The sequence below is a fragment of the Vulpes vulpes genome, chromosome X (genome assembly GCF_048418805.1).
Source record: "Vulpes vulpes isolate BD-2025 chromosome X, VulVul3, whole genome shotgun sequence".
NCBI lineage: Eukaryota > Metazoa > Chordata > Mammalia > Carnivora > Canidae > Vulpes > Vulpes vulpes.
This window is the reverse complement of record NC_132796.1, coordinates 40,408,749-40,430,286: the sequence shown is the minus strand read 5'-3', so window position 1 is coordinate 40,430,286 and position 21,538 is coordinate 40,408,749. Positions and strand designations below refer to the sequence as shown.

At 35.3% G+C, this 21,538-nt stretch overlaps 1 protein-coding gene across 1 annotated transcript in view; it reads right to left on the bottom strand.

The window, feature by feature from the left end:
* Nucleotides 1-2,288: 2,288 nt before the first annotated feature.
* Nucleotides 2,289-21,538, bottom strand: part of RP2 (RP2 activator of ARL3 GTPase) — a 52,187-nt gene continuing 32,937 nt past the window's right edge. The window contains exons 4-5 of the mRNA XM_025982493.2: nucleotides 7,199-7,284; nucleotides 2,289-5,433 (exon numbers count right to left, since the gene is read on the bottom strand). Of these exons, the coding sequence (XP_025838278.1) occupies nucleotides 5,350-5,433; nucleotides 7,199-7,284 (170 nt within the window). The 3' untranslated portion in view covers nucleotides 2,289-5,349. The remainder of the gene's footprint in view (nucleotides 5,434-7,198; nucleotides 7,285-21,538) is intronic.

Genomic DNA, 21,538 nt, shown 5'->3' with positions numbered 1-21,538 from the left:
GATGGGTGAGCTGAGTCTTGTTCTCCCAGTAATCCTAGGGGAAAGTCAAGGGACTTATGCTGTAGTTCAGTGAGGAAACACTCCGACCCTCGATTTTCTCATCTGCAAGATGGGGGACTGAAAAAAATGTCCAGCCCCTTCAAAGTACTAAAACCACATGATTCTACTGAGATAAACTTTATTTTTTAAAAGATTTTATTTATTTATTCATGAGAGATACAGAGAGAGACAGAGGGAGAAGCAGGCTCCTCGTGGGGAGCCCAATGTGGGACTCGATCCCAGGACCCTGGGATCACGCCCTGAGTGAAAGGCAGATGCTCAACTGCTGAGCCCCCACGTGTCCTGAGATAAACTTTAAAATCGCCTAATATATGATGTTTGGAAGCTCAGGTGAAATAGGACAAAGGGTCTGAGTGACTACTTATTTATTTTACTAGGCAGCTTTATTAACCTTTTAAACTTTATTTCCAGGCTTCTTCAGCTCAATCAGCTGCAAAAAGAATGAATTGAGTATAAGCAAAAACTGAAAAGAGTGGCGGTGTGTTCAAGGGGCTTGGGCTTAAAAATACTAGAGATCTCGATTTTATCAGATCCATGAACAAAATTTTAAAAAGCCAAGCCAATTTATATTATAAATAATATAAAATAGCATAGTCATATAATCATAATATAAAAAAGCAGCTCCCAGTAACTTCTTTCCTATCTTCAGAAGTTGACTCAATTTGGTTTGCTTGGTTCTTGGAAGCCTCCTTGACATTCTCCACAAGATCTGGAAATTGATTATCATCATTCTCTCCAGGAGCAAGTGGTGCTTTTCTGTGCACAGAGTACTTGGGTAGAGCTTCAGCCAGTCTTCTTAAACCAGTCAGACTGTTGGCATCACGCTGGTTTAAGATGCTGGGCAGCATTTCTGTCAGCTGCTTTGTCTCAGCATGTCCCATAATGGTGAAAGTGTTTGCTGCTGGCGATGGCTGAATTTTAGGACTTGTATACATACTCATTTCTTCAGTACAATAGTGTTTACTCCTAACTTCTTTAAGGAGAGCTGAAGTTGTTTATTTTAACCATCTGCTTCAGCTGTTCTAATGAACCATCTTCTTTTGGCGAGCAATTGATTCTCCACCAATGCACACTTGTGCCTACAGTTGGGTGAGTTGCTCCTGGTTCATGCTAATTTCTTTGATTTTGTGGGTGTGGAACTGGGGACTAAGGATGGCACTCAGGGGGTCTCTGGCAGAGGCCAGTTGGGGTTATGTGCATACATGCAGGGACACTTATAAAAGATTTTATTAATGAGCTTAACAAACTGACCTACATTTGACAAATGGAAGTATATCAATCATCAGAAAACAGCACTAAAGTCTTAATAGCCTCGTATACTTGTTTTCTCCATTCAGTTGCCTGTTTGTAGATGGGTGTATGGCTACCCAGTTGAACTCCTCAAAAAGAACACCATACTCACTTTAAGAATACTTAGCATTCATAAAATATATTTTATTTTCAAGGTATACTTTATAAACATCATTTAGGTAGTTGTCATATATGCCAGTTACTTTTCATTAGTACAACTGCGAGTAGACCAGATTAAACTGAAATGGGGGAAGGCAGGCCCCACTGGGAGGATCAGAGCCCAGGTGACAATGCCAGGGCTCTTGCTGACCTGTGCTCCTGTTCTCTCATTATCTATTTATAGATGAGAACCCACCCTCACCAGGAAAGCCCCTAAACATTAAAAAAGGAAGAGACTGCTTTTTGGAACATCTTGCAGGAGTTTGCCATTAAAAGCCAAAATGTCAAAAGAGAAAGATGTAGTTTAAAGGCTTCCTGCTTTCCCTCTGATGTAGGACTGATTGCTGATTCCCTCCAACACTATCTACCAAAAAAGAAAACCAAGTCAACAGTGTATTACTCCATTTTCACACACACACACACACACACACACACACACACACACACACACACACACAAAAGGGGGGTGGTTTCATTACTAAAATTCAAATTTTTAGTGTTAGGCTTTTAAAGGATAAAATACTTTCTAGAATGGACTTTGAAGGAGTAATTATGCCCTAATTACAATATCATTTCTCTATATAGAGAACAAAATTAAATATGTCCTTTTTAAATGAGAAAAATAAAATTTAAACTCAGCACAGCAAGAATTACCCAATAAATAAGAAGTAATTTTTCTATTGTCTTGTACATTTCTATTTCCCCCCCATGCTCTAAATGTACAAAAAGCTTCATACATAGAAAAAAATAATAAAGAATGTCATTTAAAAACTAACCAATTTGTAGTTTCAGTATTTCAGATTTTATTTAAAAAACTAACCAATCTACATTTTTAGTACTTCTGATTTATGGGCTAGGAGAGGGAGAGGTTGGGTACAGATGGCTGGTAAATTTGGTAGTAATTTAAAAATAAGGTCCATTTGTATAAACCTGAAAGAAATTATATCATGGTTCATTATTTTCTTAAACATGAAAGAGAGAAATGCATAATCTTAGTAAGTATTCAACCATAATAAAATGTATCTTTTAACAAAGGAAGCATTATTCCTTAGATTAAAACAAGTTTTCTATTTCCTTTGCATTTCTCTAGAGTGCTTTGTGTACACATGTGCGCGTGCACACACATGGCACACAGTTCTAACATTAAGACAGAGATTAGACCATTCTATTATACTTCTATCATTAAGAAATTTGTGCCATGATGAGCACTGGGTGTTATATGCAACTGATAAATTATTGAACACTACATCTGAAACTATAGTATGTACTATATGTTGGCCAACTGAATTTAAGTTAAGAAAAATTTGTGCCATGATCAAATCTTGGCACATGTATGAGAAGATGTATGTTATACAGTGGACCTCAAAAATTAGTGTTAAGCCATTTTCATTTAATTTTTTTAAAGTAAACTCTATCCCCCAATGTGGGGCCTAAACTCACGACCCTGAGATCAGTAGTCGCATGCTCTACCAACTGAGCCAGCCAGGCACCCCAGCCATTTTCATTTTAACAACATTTATTACAAATCACATTTTATAAACACTAGATATAAATTACATACAAAAGCTAGACAGAAATATACAGAAGCAAAAAGCAGTACTAATAACACAGGGGAAATAAGCTAATATAATGTTTAAACATGTATAACAATAAAATTACTAATATTTCATTGCTAATAAATGTTCATGAATTCAAAAGCTATTAAAAAATGAAATGCAGTATAATTACTATCAAAGTTTGGAACTACAGAAACAACCATAGTACTACTTATTTTTAAAAATCTTTTTAAACATTCAGAAGCCAAATGACTGTCCCTAAAGACAAATTAAGCTTGGGTAAAAGCTCTTAGCCAACTGAAGAATGTGAAATTTTAGGCTTTGGTTAATAGATACTAAATTTAGTGAGTATTTAAAAATTAACATCTCCCTTATATGTTATATTCCTGAGTTTTTTGCTTAAGTACCATAGATAAAATCAAGAACTCAGTTTACAGCTTTGTGTAACATTGTATTATATTTTTGAAAAACAAAAAATATGAATAATGGGGTTTAATAATGTAATCACAATCAGAAGGAATATGTTTAATTTAGCTTAACCATGGAAAAAATTAATGCCCTCTGACTACTAATTGCAAAGCTTATTTGTAAATTATGATCAAAATTATGTTAAACCTGTCACCAGTTTTTATTTGCATCTCATGAAATCATTTTGATTTAGAGGAGGTTTATTATGTAATATAGAATGCTCTTAGAAAAGACTGAAATGATACAATGCTAATGGTTTGCACAAGGCCAGACACAGGGTAGGTAGTCAATTTTACTCATTAATTTAAAATGAAAAGTATTTGAATGTATTATTTCTGAACATCAACACAATGTAGTAATTATAAATTAATTTGAAAATATCCAAAAGCAGTTTACACACGAAAATATCCTTTTAGTAACAACCATAAGAGGGATTTTTATAAGTGGCTATTTTCAGTCTTGGTTTTACCAAAATAGATTTAAATTTAAGGTTTCTTTTAAAAATAGACCTCTGAAAGCTAATTTCCTATTAGCTGTTATTACATGATGTACATGGCAGGTCCAGACCTTCTCTCCAGATTGCCCTATCCACATCTTCTGAAATGATTACTTTAGGTTACAACAAACTCCTCACAAACGGCTTTCCTCTGGTGACTGAATCAGTGTATTTGGGTACTGGGTTCAAGGATGTGGATTTTTAAACAAGTAACTCTCCCCTGCCTTCTGGTAAATTATTATAGTCAAGTTGATTTGGGAAATAATGCTTTAAAGCAGCCAAAAGCAATTTCATCATACTTTAACATTATTACTTGATTAATGGTATATCTAATGAAAATCAAATTTATCTAGATTTTTTTTTTTACAAAAAATCTGCATAGCTTATCATCATGCCTAAGCACTTCATACCTAAATGTCACAAGGTTTTAATTCTCCTGCTAACTCCTAAGAGCTGGTGATTTCACCTTTCTGAAACCTGCCAGTGCTCATCAGGCTTCTATGCTTTTAGATTTTAGTATTTTCTTACCAGGAAGCAGAAGTGTCATTTTAGCAGTTGTATTAAAAAACTACATGGTGTGGAATTTATTCAAATAATCATACTACTCACAAAGTAGTCTTTAAACAGCTATACCAACATCAGTTAGTAGAGTTAATTGCAAAATGGTTATCAAATTCCTATTAATTAAAAAAATCAATTTACAGTCTTATATCAATTCCGTGTACAAAATCTCATTTGCCACATTATGCAACTAGGAAGCAATTATTTAACTGGCTATGTATACATGAAAAAAATGTACAGAGGTTCATTCTAATTGATCAACTACTAACAGATCTCTCTAAATTAAAAAAGAAAAGAAGCAATGGAATGCATTCTCAATATATGGAGCACTGAGAAAAGTTTAAATTCTTAGAGATTTGAAAGAATATTTAATGAGGATTAAAATCATGAACTGCTAGCCACTTCTATGTTCTAATAATGGTATCATAAGCAAGGAAAGAAAACCACAGCCTTATTGAAGCAGGTTAAACAGTTTTAAAGCTGATTAAAAGTACTAAATTTAAAATGAACTTTTTTTTTAAGTAGGCTCCATGCCCAACACGGGTCTTGAACTCATGACCCTAAGATCAAAACGCATGCTCTACCAACTGAGCCAGCCAGGTGCCCCAAAACAAACTATTTTTGAACCTGAAGTAAATGATGCAGTATTCAACAGTTTACTAAGAAATAAACATTAACAGTTTTATCATTAGTAAAAACCATTGTTAATACACAAATTAAAAAGGGCTTAATACCAAGTCCTTGGTTCCACATTGCACTTCATATTCCCATCTGTATGTCAGCAAAGTTGTAGAAGCTGTCTACATCTCCAGATGCTGTCTCCTTGCTTTCTGATACAAACATCTATTTAAATATAAAAGAAGCAAAAAATAAATACCAGTAATCCCCAAATTCCAAAGCGCATGTTGTCTACAGAACAGTCACAAGCTTGCTATCAAAAGAAATTCAAGTACCATTTATATAATACTTAATCAGTATTCTGTAGAATCCATACAATATAGTTTCAGTAGCTATAATGTAAATTGAGCTCTTTTAAAACCACTTAAGGTCTTTGCTTTCATAATACTTTAGTTGTACTTTATCACACTTGGAATTTTACTGTTTTTTTTTAAATATACAAGAGTCAATATTATGAAATCTACTGAATAGAGAGGTTTATTTAAAGAACTCTTAGTTTCTTCTACTTCCTAATAACCTCAATAGGCAAAACTTGATATTGTCATTTTTAAAGTTGCTAAAGATATATGACTAATTTTAAATGAACTATTTGCTAAACATCAGTAAGGCAGTACTCAGTAGAACCCTTCAAAAATCATTTTTACAAATGTCATCTAAGAATTAGACGAGACCCAGGCTCTACTCTAGCTTTATCATAAACTAGCTGTATGATGCTAACAATTCATTCAATAAACCTCTCTGGGCTAACTTTCTACATCTGTAAAATGAGAACACTGGATTAGATAATCTTTGACTCATTCAGATCTAAAATCTCCAAATCATATAACCATCTTCTCTCTGCTTCCTTTTCTATTCAATCTAGTTATATTTAGTACTCCCCTTAGTACTGTTGAAATGATAAAATGACACAAAAGACAAAGTACTTTATGCAAATTTAAGAAACCATAAGCCAAGTCAGACAAAACCAAAAATTTCATCTCAGATATTTATCAAAAAATTATTATATATATATGTGTGTGTATATATATATATATATATATATATATACACACTCATTTAGTACTCATGTTTGGTTTCTAAGTTATATAAAGCTATTTAAGTCTGAAATTCTTGGGATCCCTGGGTGGCGCAGCGGTTTGGCGCCTGCCTTTGGCCCGGGGCGCGATCCTGGAGACCCGGGATCGAATCCCACGTCAGGCTCCCGATGCACGGAGCCTGCTTCTCCCTCTGCCTGTGTCTCTGCCTCTCTCTCTGTGTGTGTGACTATCATAAATAAATAAAAATTAAAAAAAAAAAAGTCTGAAATTCTTAGATACACCAATCTCATCAGCATTATCTAGAAACTACCTACATGTAATATGTAATGATTTCTAGATACAGCTCAATTTTTTTTAATAGGCTCTATGCCCAGCACACAGCCCAATGTGGTGCTCGAATCGACCACTGTGAGATGAAGACCTGTGCTGAAATCAAGAGTCAGATGCTCAACCAACTGAGCCACCCAGGAGTTCTCAAATTCAATGTCCAATGAAGCATTACTGAAGCAAATAAAAATGAACAGTGGGCAATAGGATCATCTGTCTAAAGTATACAATCTTATATAACATTTTCCAACATATTACTAGTTTTCAAAAATGGAAGAACTTGGACATTTAATGAGATTTTTTACTTTAGAAACATGTATTATTGAAGGTTTTTCAATTAGTAGATTCTTATTTTGTAAAGTTTTAAGGAATTAAAATTTTAATTTGGCAAGGAAAAAACAAAGCTTAGCCCCCCAATTATTTATCATAGATTCTAAAAAATCATGATCTGCTGAGTTTTTTATTATTCCAAGGAACAACAAGAATAAAAGTACTATTTGATTGTAAGGAAAAGGAAATGACATGAAAGGTCTGATGAAAGAGAAATAATCAATAAAATCTTGTACCTTGGTCCCATTGAATATCTCACTGACAATAAGTTGGCATCCTTCTACAGCTCCATCTCCGTTAAACTCCAAGGCAATAACAGGACCTATAAGCAAACCCAAGAAATGTTGTCTGACCATGAATCCAATCATCTATCTATCTATCTATCTATCTATCTATCTATCTATCTATCTATCTATCTAAAGCATGGGAGAGGGGCAGAGGGAGACGGAAAATATTAAGCAGGCTTCACAGCCAGTGCAGAGCATGATGTGGGGCTCGATTTCACAACCCGGAGATCATGACCTGAGCTGAAATCAAGAGTCAGATGTTTAATAGACTGAGCCACCCAGAGGCCACCAAATCTATTTTAAAATTTATCTTTTTATTCTTTGCATTCTAAAGAATCTCCAGCCTCTTCCTTGGGAGGTAAGAGAAAAAGAAGAAGAAAGTAGACAGATGGGACACATCACTTCAGCTACTTCTTCCAACTGTAATCATAAAACAAATTAACACAGTCTCATCATAGGATGGGTAGCTTCAGTGTTATTACAGAACTACAGTCACATTTTTAAGTGTTGTAAATAGTCTGATTTTTCTGGTTTCCATTCTTCTATAAAAACCATAAAAAGTCCATTCATTTAGCAGTACCAAAAATAGTTGATAAGATGACAAATAAGATCAAAAGCAATTCAAGTTACCACAAGTAGGTTTTGCCAGGCAGCCAGTCTTGTTTCCAATTCTCCTACTTATCAGCCAAGTTCTGGGCCACCAATAATGAAACTAAGCCAAGTAGGAATTGAAGCCAGGCATCAGAAGTAATGACCATCTGAAAGTAGTTTTCTTGAGTGTGCCTTAAAACTACATTCTAGAACCAAAGGCTAAGTTTTTATTCTCTGAAGAGAATATTTGTGCCTCCTCTCCCATGCATTAATTTGAATACTTTTAAACCACCTGTACTTTAATTTCTGGTGTAAAGATTTATGATTAAGTTTGGCTTGAGTTTAAGTACAGCATTGGCACTACTGGTGTCAAATTGTTGGCAAATGTGGCCATAAGCTAGCCAAGCAAAATATGTCCTTCAATTCAATTAATGTTTATTCAGTTATCAGTATATTCCTTAGTATTTGGGGTTTTTTTTATAGATTTGGTTTTTAACTTCTAAAGTAATGGGTATATCCTAATCTCTAGAAAATTATAAATTTTTTGAAAAAAGACATAAACCGATTAAACAAATATGGAGCAACAGAGACTAAGAAGTACTAAGCAATGAAATACTAAGGTGAATGCAGGCATGTGCCATAGGACAAGATGCAAGAACAAGGGAGATCACACTATACTGGACACCAAAAGAAATGAGGGCTTGTGATTTAATACAAACAACAAATACAGAAAAGGCCTGATATATAACCGTAAACTGTACAATTAGATGTGGAGAACAAAGTATGAGTTTTTCAGCATCACAGTGTATAGATCAAGAAAGGTGCTATATAAAGAAAAGATAACTGGGTACATTTTCTTAGCAAAATACAGATTTTCTGTCTAGGGCAAAAAATAGATCAGATTAACCTGGAATATCTTGTTGAGCTAAAAAGCAATGAGGCTATCAAAGGCCAATACAGTAGTACCAAAAGGACACAGAAGCTAGACTGAAGGTGCTCCCAATGGCCAAAGATGAGACATTGATACCAGAAGGAATAATGACTGCAATTTATTAAAACATATTGAATATATAAAAAGTCATGAACTCAATATGATATTTAGAAGAGAGAAACAAAATTCACTGGACACCCCTGTAGGTTGCTAGTGCACCAGTTCATTACTCTGAAAATTGATGCTTAATTCTTTCCCCTTTATTCTGCTTTTTTCTGTTTTTTAAAAAGATTTTATTTATTTATTTATTCATGAGACACACACACACACACACACACACACACACACAGAGAAAGAGAGGCAGAGACACAGGCAGAGGGAGAAGCAGGCTCCATGCAGGGAGCCTGATGTGGGACTCGATCCCAGGACTCCAGGATCACGCCCTGAACCAATGTCAGGTGCTAAACTGCTGAGCCACCCAGGGATCCCCTATTCTGCTTTTCTGATATGAAGCATATTTCAAGTTAACCAAACAGCTTTGGTATATACGGAGAAGTTCTGTTAACATCCATTAATATATGCAGGGGTAGCGACATGCTTAGAAAACAATCATTTTGCAACTCCTGATAAAATAATTGGATCCAGGCAATAATCATCAATGGTTTTAAAAGCATCCCAGAGCAGGTTGACAGGAAACTACTATGAAAAGCTAAGGCTGCCATCACCTGAACCTACTGATCAATCAACTAAAAGTTCAACAATCAAGTATTATGTGACTTCTCATTTAATACTACAGAAAATAGTACCACTTGTGAAATATTCTTGCCAAAAAAGTAACCAAATTTCAGTTTAAGAAGGCTTTCTTTGCTCTAACTTCTGATCTATAAGAACTCTAGAGAAACGAATGAAACAAACCCAATCATACAACAGGACAATGGACCAGGTTTTTTGTTTTTTGCTATTTTACAAGAGAAAGGCTTGCAACAAAAAGGTGGGGTGGGGGGGAGAGGCGGAGACACCTGTTTTTGGTTAAGAGAAATATAAGATAACAAAACAATCACATACAGTGAGTGGACCAATTTTTGATCTGGATCAAATTAACTTTGAAAATACAGAAAGAATGTTTTTAGATTTGGGGAAAATTTGAGTGTGGACTGGGTATTAGATGATATTAAGGAATTGTTAATCATGATCAATGCGATATTGTGGTTACTTAAGAAAACACCCGTTTTTAATTTGGTTTTAAGATACACACTGAAATATTTAGGGATGAAATAACAGCACATATCAAAATTCGATTAAAATATTTCAGTAAAAAGGAGATTATAGATTACTTTTGAAGTATGGCAAAAAGTTGATAAAACTGAGGGATAAATACACATAGGAACAGTGTACTCTACTTTTTCTTTAAGATCTTATTTATTTATTCATGAGGGACAGACAGAGACAGAGACAGAGAGAGAGAGGCAGAGACACAGGCAGAGGGAGAAGCAGGCTCCATGCACGGACCCCAACGTGGGACTTGAGCCCGGGGCTCCAGGATCGCGCCCTGGGCTGAAGGCGGTGCTAAACCGCTGAGCCACCCAGGCTGCCCAGTGTACTCTACTTTTAAGTAGACATAATACATTTGGAAATTTGCAAAAAAGAGTTTTTTAAAAGCATTTTAAACAGATATTGAATTAAAAAGAAAAAGTTAATTAAAAGTAGGGTTTCCAGTTTTTCAGAGCGGAAAGTTTGAATTAAGACAGAACAGAGCATGCTTTTATTCAGGTCACCACAAAGAAATAGAGTAGATACATTTTTAATTTTTTTATTTTTATTTTTTTATTCTTTAAAAAATTTTATTTATTTGCTCATGAGAGACACAGAGAGAGTGGCAGAGACAAAGGCAGAGGGAGAAGCAGACTCCTTGCAGGGAGTCCAATGTGGGACTCAATTCCCAGACCAGGATCACACCCTGAGCCAAAGGCAGACACTCAACTGCTAAGCCACCCAGGTGTCCCAGAGTAGATACATTTTTAAAAGTCAAACATTTATTACTGAAAGTTCCTGTATTCTATAAAGAGAACATAATCTAGAATTCAGGAACACAATTTTGCTGAAATTACCCGGGCATGTAACTTGGCTGACAGTTATCTTTTTATATATTTTTTAAAGTAAGCCCTGCACTCAATGTGGAACTTGAACTCAGGACCCTGAGCTGAAGAGTCACATGTTGTACTGACTGAGCCAGCCAGACACCCCAGCTTGGTTGATATAATTTAAATAGAATATGATGAACTTCCACTAAGTGACCTAATAATTTACCAACAAAGACACACCAACAAAAAAGGTGGACAGGTGCATAAGTTTTGACTAATATGTGTGGATAATCCTAAATTAAAAAAAAAAAGCCCTACAATGCTGACAATGTACTTTTAAAGCAGTCCTACTTGTCTGATGATGCTGACAATTACTGTGATTATTTCAAGCTGAACTATGAGGTCAATAAAGATCACTGGTTACCTTTTTAAAAAGTATTTTAATGTGAACACCTTATCAAATAGTTTGCAGTAACTTTGGGGCACATGCATCCCAATGTTTATAGCAGCAAAGTCCACAATAGCCAAAATATAGAAAGAATTCAGATGTCCATCAACAGATGAATGGATATATATACACACAAAATGGAGTATTACTCAGCCATCAAAACAAGTGAAATATTGCCATTTGCAACAATGTGGATAGAACTAGGGGGTATTATGCTAAATGAAATAACTCAGAGAAAGACAAATTCCATATGATTTCACTCATATGTGGAATTTAAGAAACAAAACAGATGAATATAGGAGAAGGAAAGGAAAAATAAGATAAAAACAGAAAGGGAGGCAAACCATAAGACTCTTAACTACAGGGAACAAACAGGGTTGCTGGAAGTGGGAGATGAGGGGGTGAGGTAACTGGGTGATGGGCATTAAGGAGGGCATGTGATGTAATGAGCACTGGGGGTTATATGCAATAGATGAATTACTAAACTCTACCCCTGAAACTAATAATACACTATATGTTAACTAAATTGAATTTAAATTTAAAAAAATTTAAATATTTGAGCTGTCATGAAAAACTGAGATTTTAAAGTAAAAAAAAAAAAAGTTCCTGGATGTCCTAACACCCTCTTCTATGTTATCTAACATGACCTTGGAATAAGTCACTATCATTTCTCAATTAGATTACAGCTATAGCCTCCCAGGTGGTCTCTCTGCTTCCCCCTTACTCAGTTACATTTTAAAGTGACCATGACATTACTCTGCTCTAAAACCTCCAGTAAAATATAATCTATATTTATCTTATTTGTAATTGTTCTAAAAATAACTAAGTTTTTCAGATTTTTATTTTCATTGAAGTATAGTTGACGTACAGTATTTTACTAGCTTCAGGTCTACAAAATAGTGATTCAACAATTATATACATTATAAAATGCTCACCAAAATAAGTGTGTTACCATCTGTCACCTTACAAAGTAATTACAATATTATTGAATATATTCCCTATGCTGTACTGCTTTTCATCTCTGTGACTTACTTACTTTATAAGTGGAAGTTTGTACCTCTTTATCCCATTAAAAATAACTTTTTTAAAAAGTTTTTTTTTCTGCGAGAGAGATGCATGACCAGGGGAAGGGATAGGGAGAAAGAGAGAGCATCTCCTGCTGAGCACAGAGCCTGACACGGGGTTCAACCTCACAACCCAAAGACCATGACCTGAGCCAAAATCAAGAGTAGGACGCTCAACTGACTGAGCCACTCGTGCCTCCACAATAGTTTAAAGCATTAACAAAGCTATAACAAATTAACAAGGTATTTAAGTGTTTACAGCATATGTAATAATAAAATATATAACAACTATACAGGAATGGGAGGGAAGACTTGAGAATATAATGTTAAGTCCTTATATACAACAGGTAAAGTGTTATTCTTAGTGTATTTGAATTATTTAAACATGCATAGTGCAAAACCTAAGGTGACCATTAAGTAGGTTTTAGAAAAAGTAGCAAAAATAATAGAGGAGATTAAATGGAATCATAAAAAAATGTCTAATTAAACAGAAGAGGTAACAAGAAACAAAAGACAAATGGAAAAAAAGCAGCTAGCAAGATGGTAGATGCTTGCCAAGGCATATCACAGTCAAATTTACAGAACACACAAACAAAATACCAAAAGCAACAAAGACTAGAAAGAACTAGAGAACAACACCAGAAACACCAACTCTACAGGTAACATACTGGCATGAAATTCATATCTTTCAATAATCAATCTGAATGTAAATAGACTAGATGCTCCAATCAAAAGACATAGAGTGTCAGAAGGGATAAAAGTAATCAAGATCCATCTATATGCTGCCTAGAAGAGATTCATTTTAGACCTGAAGATACCTGCAGATGGAAAGTGAAGAGATGGAGAACCATCTATCATGCTAATGGATGTCAAAACAAAGGTGAAATAGCCATACTTTTATTGGACAAACTAGATCTTTTTTTAAAAAAATTTTTTTATTTCATTCATTCATTCATTCATTCATTCATTCGAGACACACAGAGAGAAAGAGAGGCAGAGACATAGGCAGAGGGAGAAGCAGGCTCCATGCAGGAAGTCCGATGTGGGACTCGATTCCAGGACCCCGGGATCATGCCCCAAGCCAAAGGGAGACAGTCAACCGCTAAGCCACTCAGGTGTCCCAAAACTAGATCTTAAAACAAAGACTGTAACAAGTGATGAAGAAAGGCATTATACCATAATTAAGGGGTCTATCCATCAAGAAGATCTAACAATTGTAAATATACTCCCAACCTGAGAGAACCCAAATATATAAATTGACTAATAATAAACACAAAGAAACTCATTGATAATACAATAATAGTAGGGGACTTTAATACCGCACTTACAGCAATGGACAGATCTAAGCAGGAAATCAACAAGGAAACAATGGCTTTGAATGACAAACTAGACCAGATGGACTTAACAGATACATTCAGAACATTTCATCCTAAAGCAGCAGAATACACATTCTTTTCGAGTGCACATGGGACATTCTCCAGAAGAGACCACATGCTGGGTCACAAAAAAGCCCTCAACAAGTACAAAAAGGGGCACCTGGATGGCTCAGTTGGTTAAGCATCTGACTTGATTTCAGCTTAGGGCATGATCTCAGGGTCATGAGATTGAGCTCTGCATCAGACTCTGCATTGAGTGTGGAGCCTGCGTAAGATTCTCTCCCCCTCTGCCCACCCCCAACTCATGCACTCGCTCTCTCTCTCTCTCGCTCGCTCTCTCTCTCAAAAAAGAAAGTACAAAAAGATCAAGATCATACCATGCATTTTCTCAGAACACAATGCTATGAAACTTAAAGTCAACTACAAAAAAAATCTGGAAAAGACCTCAAATATCAAATACATGGAGGTTACAGAACATCCTACTAAAGAATGAATTGGTTAACTGGAAAATTAAAGAAGAAATTTAAAAATACATGGAAACAAATGAAAATACAATAGACCAAAACCTTTGGGAGGCAGCAAAGGGGGACCTAGGAGAGAAGTATATTGTAATACAGGCCTACCTCAAGAAACAAGAAAAGTCTCAAATACACAACTTAACCTTACACCTAAAGGAGCTAGAAAAAGAACAGCAAATAAGGCCTAAAGCTGGCATTAGAAGGAAAATAATAAAGATTAGAGCAGAAATAAAGGATATAGAAACAAAAAAAACCCCAATAGAATGGATTAATGAAACTAACAGCTGGTTCTTCAAAAGAATTAATAAAATTGATAAATCCCTAGCCAGACTTATCGAAAAGAAAAGAGAAAGGACCCAAGTAGATAAAATCATGAATAAAAGAGGAGAGATCACAAGCAATACCGCAGATTACAATTATAAGAGAATACTATGAAAGATTATATGCCAACAAACTGGGCAACCTGAAAGAAATGGACAAATTCTTAGAAACTTATAAGCTACCAAAACTGAAACAGGAAGACAGAAAATTTGGACAGACCCATAACCAGCAAAGAAATTGAATCAGGAATCAAAAGCTCCCAATAAACAAAAGTCCTGGGCCAGATGGCTTCCCAGGGGAACTCTGCCAGACATTTAAAGAAGAGCTAATACCTATTCTTCTCAAACTGTTCCAAAAAATAGAAATGAAAGGAAAAATTCCAAATTTATACTATGAAGCCAGATCACCTTGATTCCAAAGCCAGACAAAGACTCCACTAAAAAGGAGAATTACAGGCCAATATCCCTGATGAACACGGATGGCAAAATTCTCAATAAAATACTAGCAAATTGAATTCAAAAGTACATAAAAAGAATTATTCATCATGATCAAGTGGGATTTATTCCAGAGTGGTTCAACTACAGGGTGGTTCAACATCCACAAACCAATCAACATGATATACCACATTAATAAAAGAAAAGAACCATATGATCCTGTCAATAGATGCAGAAAATGCATTTGGCAAAACACAGCATCCTTTCTTGATAAAATCCCTCAACAAAGTAGGGATAGAAGGAACATACTTTAGCATCATAAAGGCCATTATACGAAAGACCCACAGTTAACATCATCCTTAATGGGGAAAAACTGAGAGTCTTTCCCCTACAGACAGGAACTAGACAAGGATATCCACTCTCACCAATACTTCTTAACAAAGTACTAGAAGTCTTAGCCCCAGCAATTAGACAACAAAAAGAAAGAAAAGGCATCCAAAATAGCAAGGAAGTAAAACTTTCACTATTTGCAGATAACATGGTACTCTATGTAAAAAAAAAAAACCCAAAAGACTCCACCAAAAAACTGCTAGAACTAAGACATGAATTCAGAGAAGTTGCAGGATATAAAATCAATGTGCAGAAATCTGTTGCATTTCTATACACCAATAATGAAGCAGCAGAAAAATAAATCAAGGAATTGATCCCATTTGCAATTGTCCCCAAAACAGTATGATACATAGGAATAAACCTGAGTAAATATGAAAGATCTGTACTCTGAAAACTACAGAACACTTCTGAAAGAAATTGAAGAGGACACAAAGAAATGGAAAAGCATTCCATGCTCATAGATTGGAAGAACAAACATTGTTAAAATGTCTGTACTACTGAAAGCAATCTACACATTTAATGCAATCCCTATCAAAATACCACCAGCATTTTTCACAGAGGTAGAACAAACAATCTTAAAATTTGTATGGAACCACAAAAGACTTGAATAGCCAAAGCATTTTTGAAAAAGAAAAAAACTGGAGGCATCACGATTCTGGATTTCAAGCTATATTACAAAGCTGTAGTCTTCAAGACAGTATGCTACTGGCACAAAAGCAGACACACAGATCAGTGGAGCAGAACAGAGAATCCAGAAATGGGCCCACAACTATATGGTCAACTAATCTTCGACAAAGCAGGAAGGAATATCCAGTGGCAAAAAGATAGTCTCTTTAACAAATGTTGTTGGGAAAACTGGACAGCAACATGCAGAAGAATGAAACTGGACCACTTTCTTACACCACACACAAAAATAAATTCAAAATGCATGAAAGACCTAAATGTAAGACAGGAAACCATCAAAATCCTAGAGAAGAACACAGGTAGAAACCACTTTGACCTCGGCTGTAGCAATTTCTTACTTGACATGTCACCAGAGGCAAAGGACACAAAAGCAGAAATGAACTATTGGGACTTCATCAAGATAAAAAGCTTCTGCACAGTGAAGGAAACAATGAACAAAACTAAAAGGCAGCCTATGGAATGGGAAAAGATATTTCAGATATCTTCTCTTGACATATCTGATAAAGGGTTAGTATCCAAAGTCTATAAAGAACTTATGAAACTCAATACCCCCAAAAAATAGTCCAGTTAAGAAATGGGCAGAAGACATGAAAAGACACTTTTCTGAAGAAGATATCCAGATGGCTAAAAGACACATGAAAAGGTGCTCAACATCACTGATCATCAGGAAAATACAAATGAAAACCACAATGAGATACCACCTCACACCTGTCAGAGTGGCTAAAGCTAACAACACAAGAAACAAGCGTTGGTGAGGATGTGGAGAAAGGGGAACCCTCTTGCATTGCTGGGAATGCAAACTGGTGCAGCCACCCTGGTGAAGAGTATAGAGGTTCCTCAAAATGCTAAAAATAGAACTACTCTATGATCTGGCAATTGCACTACTAGGTTTTTTACCCAAAGGATAAAAAAATACAGATTCAAAGGGATATATAAACTCTGATGTTTATAGCAGCATTATCAACAATAGCCAAACTATGGAGAGAACCCAAATGTCCAACGACTGATGAAAGGATAAAGAAGATGTGGTATATGAATACAATGGAATATTACTCAGCTATCAGAAAATGAAATCTTGCCATTTGCAATGATGTGGACGGAGCTAGAGTGTATAACACTAAGTGAAATAAGTCAATCAGAGAAAGACAAGTACCATACGATTGCATTCATATATGGAATTTAAAAAGAAAACAGATGAACATAAGGGATGAGGGAGAAAAGGAGAGAGGGAAACAAACCATAAAAGACTCCTAACAATAGAGAACAAACTGAGGGTTAATGGAGGGGAAATGGGTGGGGGATGGACTAGAAGGGTAATGGGTATTAAAGGAGGCACTTGTTATGATGAGCACTGGGTGTCGTATATAAGTGAAGAATCACTGATTTCTACCCCAGAAACCAATATTACATGGTATGTTAATCACAATTTAAATAAAAGAAAAGATGGCAGATGTTGATCCCAACTATATCCATCTCTTTTAATGTGAATGGTCTAAACACAGCTGTTAAAAAACAGATTGTTAGACTGAATTGAAAAGGAAGAATCAAGTATATCCTGTCTATAAAAACTTGCTTTAAAATGTGTGTGTAGTAAAAAAAAAATAATAAAAAAATAAAATGTGTGTGTATGAGAGAGAGAAAGAGGGGAGGGTTAGAGGGAGATGGAGCGAATCTTTTTTTTTTTTTAAGATTTTATTTATTTATTCATGAGAGATACAGAGAGAGAGGCAGAGACACAGGCAGAGGGAGAAGCAGGCTCCATGCAGGGAGCCTGATGTGGGACTTGATTCCAGGACTCCAGGATTACGCTGTGGGCGGAAGGCAGATGCTAAACCGCTGAGCCACCCAGGATTCCCCAGATGGAGCAAATCTTAAGCAGGCTCTACATCCAGCATGGAGCCTGATGTACTGTTTATTCTCCCAACCCTGAGATCACGACTTGAACTAAAATCAAGAGTTGGAGGGTTAACCAATTAAGCCACCCAGGCACCCCAAAAAACTCACTTTAGATATAGACTTCAATCAATTAAGAGAAAAGGGATAAAGATATATATGAGACACTAAAGAACCAAATGAAAGCTAGAGTAGCTGTATTTCAGACAAAGTAGATTTCAGAACAAGAAAGATTATCAGAGACAAAGAGGGACATTACATAATGATAAAGGATTCTCCAAAAAGACATAACAATCCTAAATGTGTATGCATCTAACAACAGAGTTTGACAATTCACAAGACAAAATCTAACAGGATCTGACAAGAGAAATAGACAAATCCAGTTAATGTTGGAAACTTCAACACTCCTCTTTCATTAATTCACAGAAGTAGACAGAAAATCAGTAAAGACATAGATGAACTGAACAGCACTATGAACCAAATTGACTTAGTGGAAATTTATAGAATATTCCACCAAACAACAAAAAACCATTATACATTCTTCTCTCGTGCAGACAGAATATTCACCAAGAGAGGCTATATGTAATTAAAGAAAATAGAAATCATACAATGTGCGCTTTTGGACCATAACAGCTTTAATTCAGAAATAATAGAAATACATGTGGACAATGTACAAGTGTTTGGAAATTAAACAATATATGTCTAAATCAATGAATCAAGTAAAAAGTCTCAAGGGAAACTAAAAAATATTCTGAACTATATCAGGGGTCAACACACTTTTCCCGTAAAGGGCTAGATAGGAAATATTTTAGGCTTTGTGGGCCATACAGTATGTACCACAACTAATCAACTTTGCTGTTACAGCACAAATAGAAAAGCACGATAGATAAAAGAATGATACAATAAAACTTAACTTATAAAACACACAGTATGCCATAGTTTACCAAAGCCTGAATTAAACAAAAATACATGTCAAAATTTGCAGGATGCAGTTAAAGCAGTGCCTAAAGGAACATTTTTTTTAAAGGAACATTTTTAACATTGAATACATATGCAGTTGATTCTCATTATTCACAGATTCCTTATTTGCAAATTTGCCAACTTGGTAAAATTTATCTGTAATCCCAAAATGAATATTTGCAGTCTTCTCATGGTCATTCAGAGAGAAACACAGAGCAGCAAAAATTTAAGTTGCCTGACACACAGATTGCTGAAGCTGAACAAAGTGATCCTCTCTGCCTTCTTGTTTCAAGCCCTCATACTGTAAGCAGCATCCTTTCCACAGTTTTAGTGCCATGTTTTCCACATTTTGTGGGTTTTGTTGGTGGTTTTGCTATTTAAAATGGCCCCCAAACATAGTACAAAAGTGCTGTCTAATGTTCCTAATTTTAGAAAGGCTGATTTAGGCCAGAGTTAAGTGCTGTTTGCTGTGAGTTCAATGTTAATGAATCAAAAATATATACCGAATAAAATGTCTTTAAACAGAAACAAACAGGTGTGCCTGGGTGGCTTAGTAGGTTAAGAATCCGACTCTTGGTTTCAGCAGATCATGATTTCATAATTTCAGGTCATGATTTCATAATTTCCAAACACTTGACCTTCTTAAGGTCAAGACCTGAGTTGAGTTGGGCTCCTCACTCTGTGTGGAGTCTGCTTGAGATTCTTTACCCTTCTTTTCCCCTCCCTCTGTTCCTCTTTCCCCACCCTCCCACCCCCATACACACATGCTCTCTCTCTCTCTCTTAAATAAATAAATAAATAGATAGATAGAATATTTTTTAAAAAGAAAAAATAAACAGAAATAAACATACAAAAGATTATATATGGATTGACTCACAAAAATTTTATGACCAGAGACTTGTAGGAACTTAACCCCATTATTTCTCTTAGGAGCAGGAGCACAGTACTCATTAATTCAGTCTTCACAGTGACATTACAGAACATAACTACTGTGAAAAGCAACTCTATTAGAAAAGAAGAAATATCTAAAATCAGTAACCTAATCTTAAAAAATTAGAGAAATTAGAGAAACAAAAAGAAATTAGAGAAACAAAAGCGAATCAAATGTAAAACAAGGAAGGAATAATAATTAGTTGAGCAGAAAATAATAACATTGAAAAGAGAGAAACAGAAAATCAATGAAACAAAGAGCTGCTTCTTTGATATTATCAATAAAACAATAAACCTTTATTCAAGCTAATAGGAGAGGACTCAAATTACCAATAGCAGGAATATTAGTGGGACATTACTACTGATCCCAAAAATGTTAATAGGAATAGAGAAATATTATAAACAACTCTATGTCCATAAATTTGGTATCTTAGATGAAATGACAGTTTCCTAAAAGACAAGTACTATCAAAATTTATTCAAAACGAAAAAGCCCTATAAGTAAATAATTTAATAAGTAAATTAAACTTACAGCCAAAAATCTTTCTCTCCAAATCTCCAAGCCTAGATGGTTTCATTGGTGAAGTCTACCACACATTTAAAAAAGAAATGATATCGATTCTCTAAAATTTATTCAAGATCTTAGAAGAGGAAAAGATATCCCATCTCATTTTATGAGGCCAGCATTATCCTAGTATCAAAGCCAAACAAAGATATTACAAGAAAACTACAGACCAATGTCCCTCATGAACAAAGATGCAAAAATCTTCAAGAAAATATTAGCAAGTTGAATTTGGCAATATATTAAAGAGATAATATACCAGGATCAAGGGAGTTCATCTCAGGAATATAAGGCTGGTTCAACAGTTAAAATTAACAAGTCATTCACCAGATTAAATTATTAAATAATAAAAAAATTATCTCAGTAAATTCAGAAAAAAACATTCAACAAAATTCAACATCCATGAAAAATGAAAACTCAACAAACTAGGGATAGAATGAAACTCCCTTAGCTTAATAAAAGGTATATATAAGAATCCTATAACCAAAATAATTTTTTATGGTGAGATGCAACACCTGCACTCTGAAATCAGTAACGAGGTAAGAATGTCCTCTCCTCACTATTCTGTACATCATCATAGTGGAAGTTCTATCCAGCATAATAATGCAAAAAAAGAAGGAAATATAAAAGTCATGTCAAAATGTACAGAGGAGGGGATCCCTGGATGGCTAAGCGGTTTAGCGCCTGCCTTTGGCCCAGGGCGCGGATCGAGTCCTGGAGTCCCAGGATCGAGTCCCACATCGGGCTCCTGGCATGGAGCCTGCTTCTCCCTCCTCCTGTGTCTCTGCCTCTCTCTCTCTCTCTCTCTCTCTCTCTCTCTCTCTCTGTGTGTCTATCATAAATAAATAAATAAATCTTTAAAAAAATGACAGAGGAACCAACCTAAAAGAACTATCAATGGCTAAAACCGGAACAGTTTGATAGTACTGGATTATAACTCAAAGAACAAAATGCATATTCATGAGTCTCTACTGATAGAAATAAATGACTGAAAAAAAAAAAGAAAGAAATGACTGAGTAAGAGTAAATGGGGGAGAAGGGACAAATATTTCTTACAGAAGAATTCCAAATAATGTGAGTTGATACTCCCCTCTCCAGGGGGTAGGT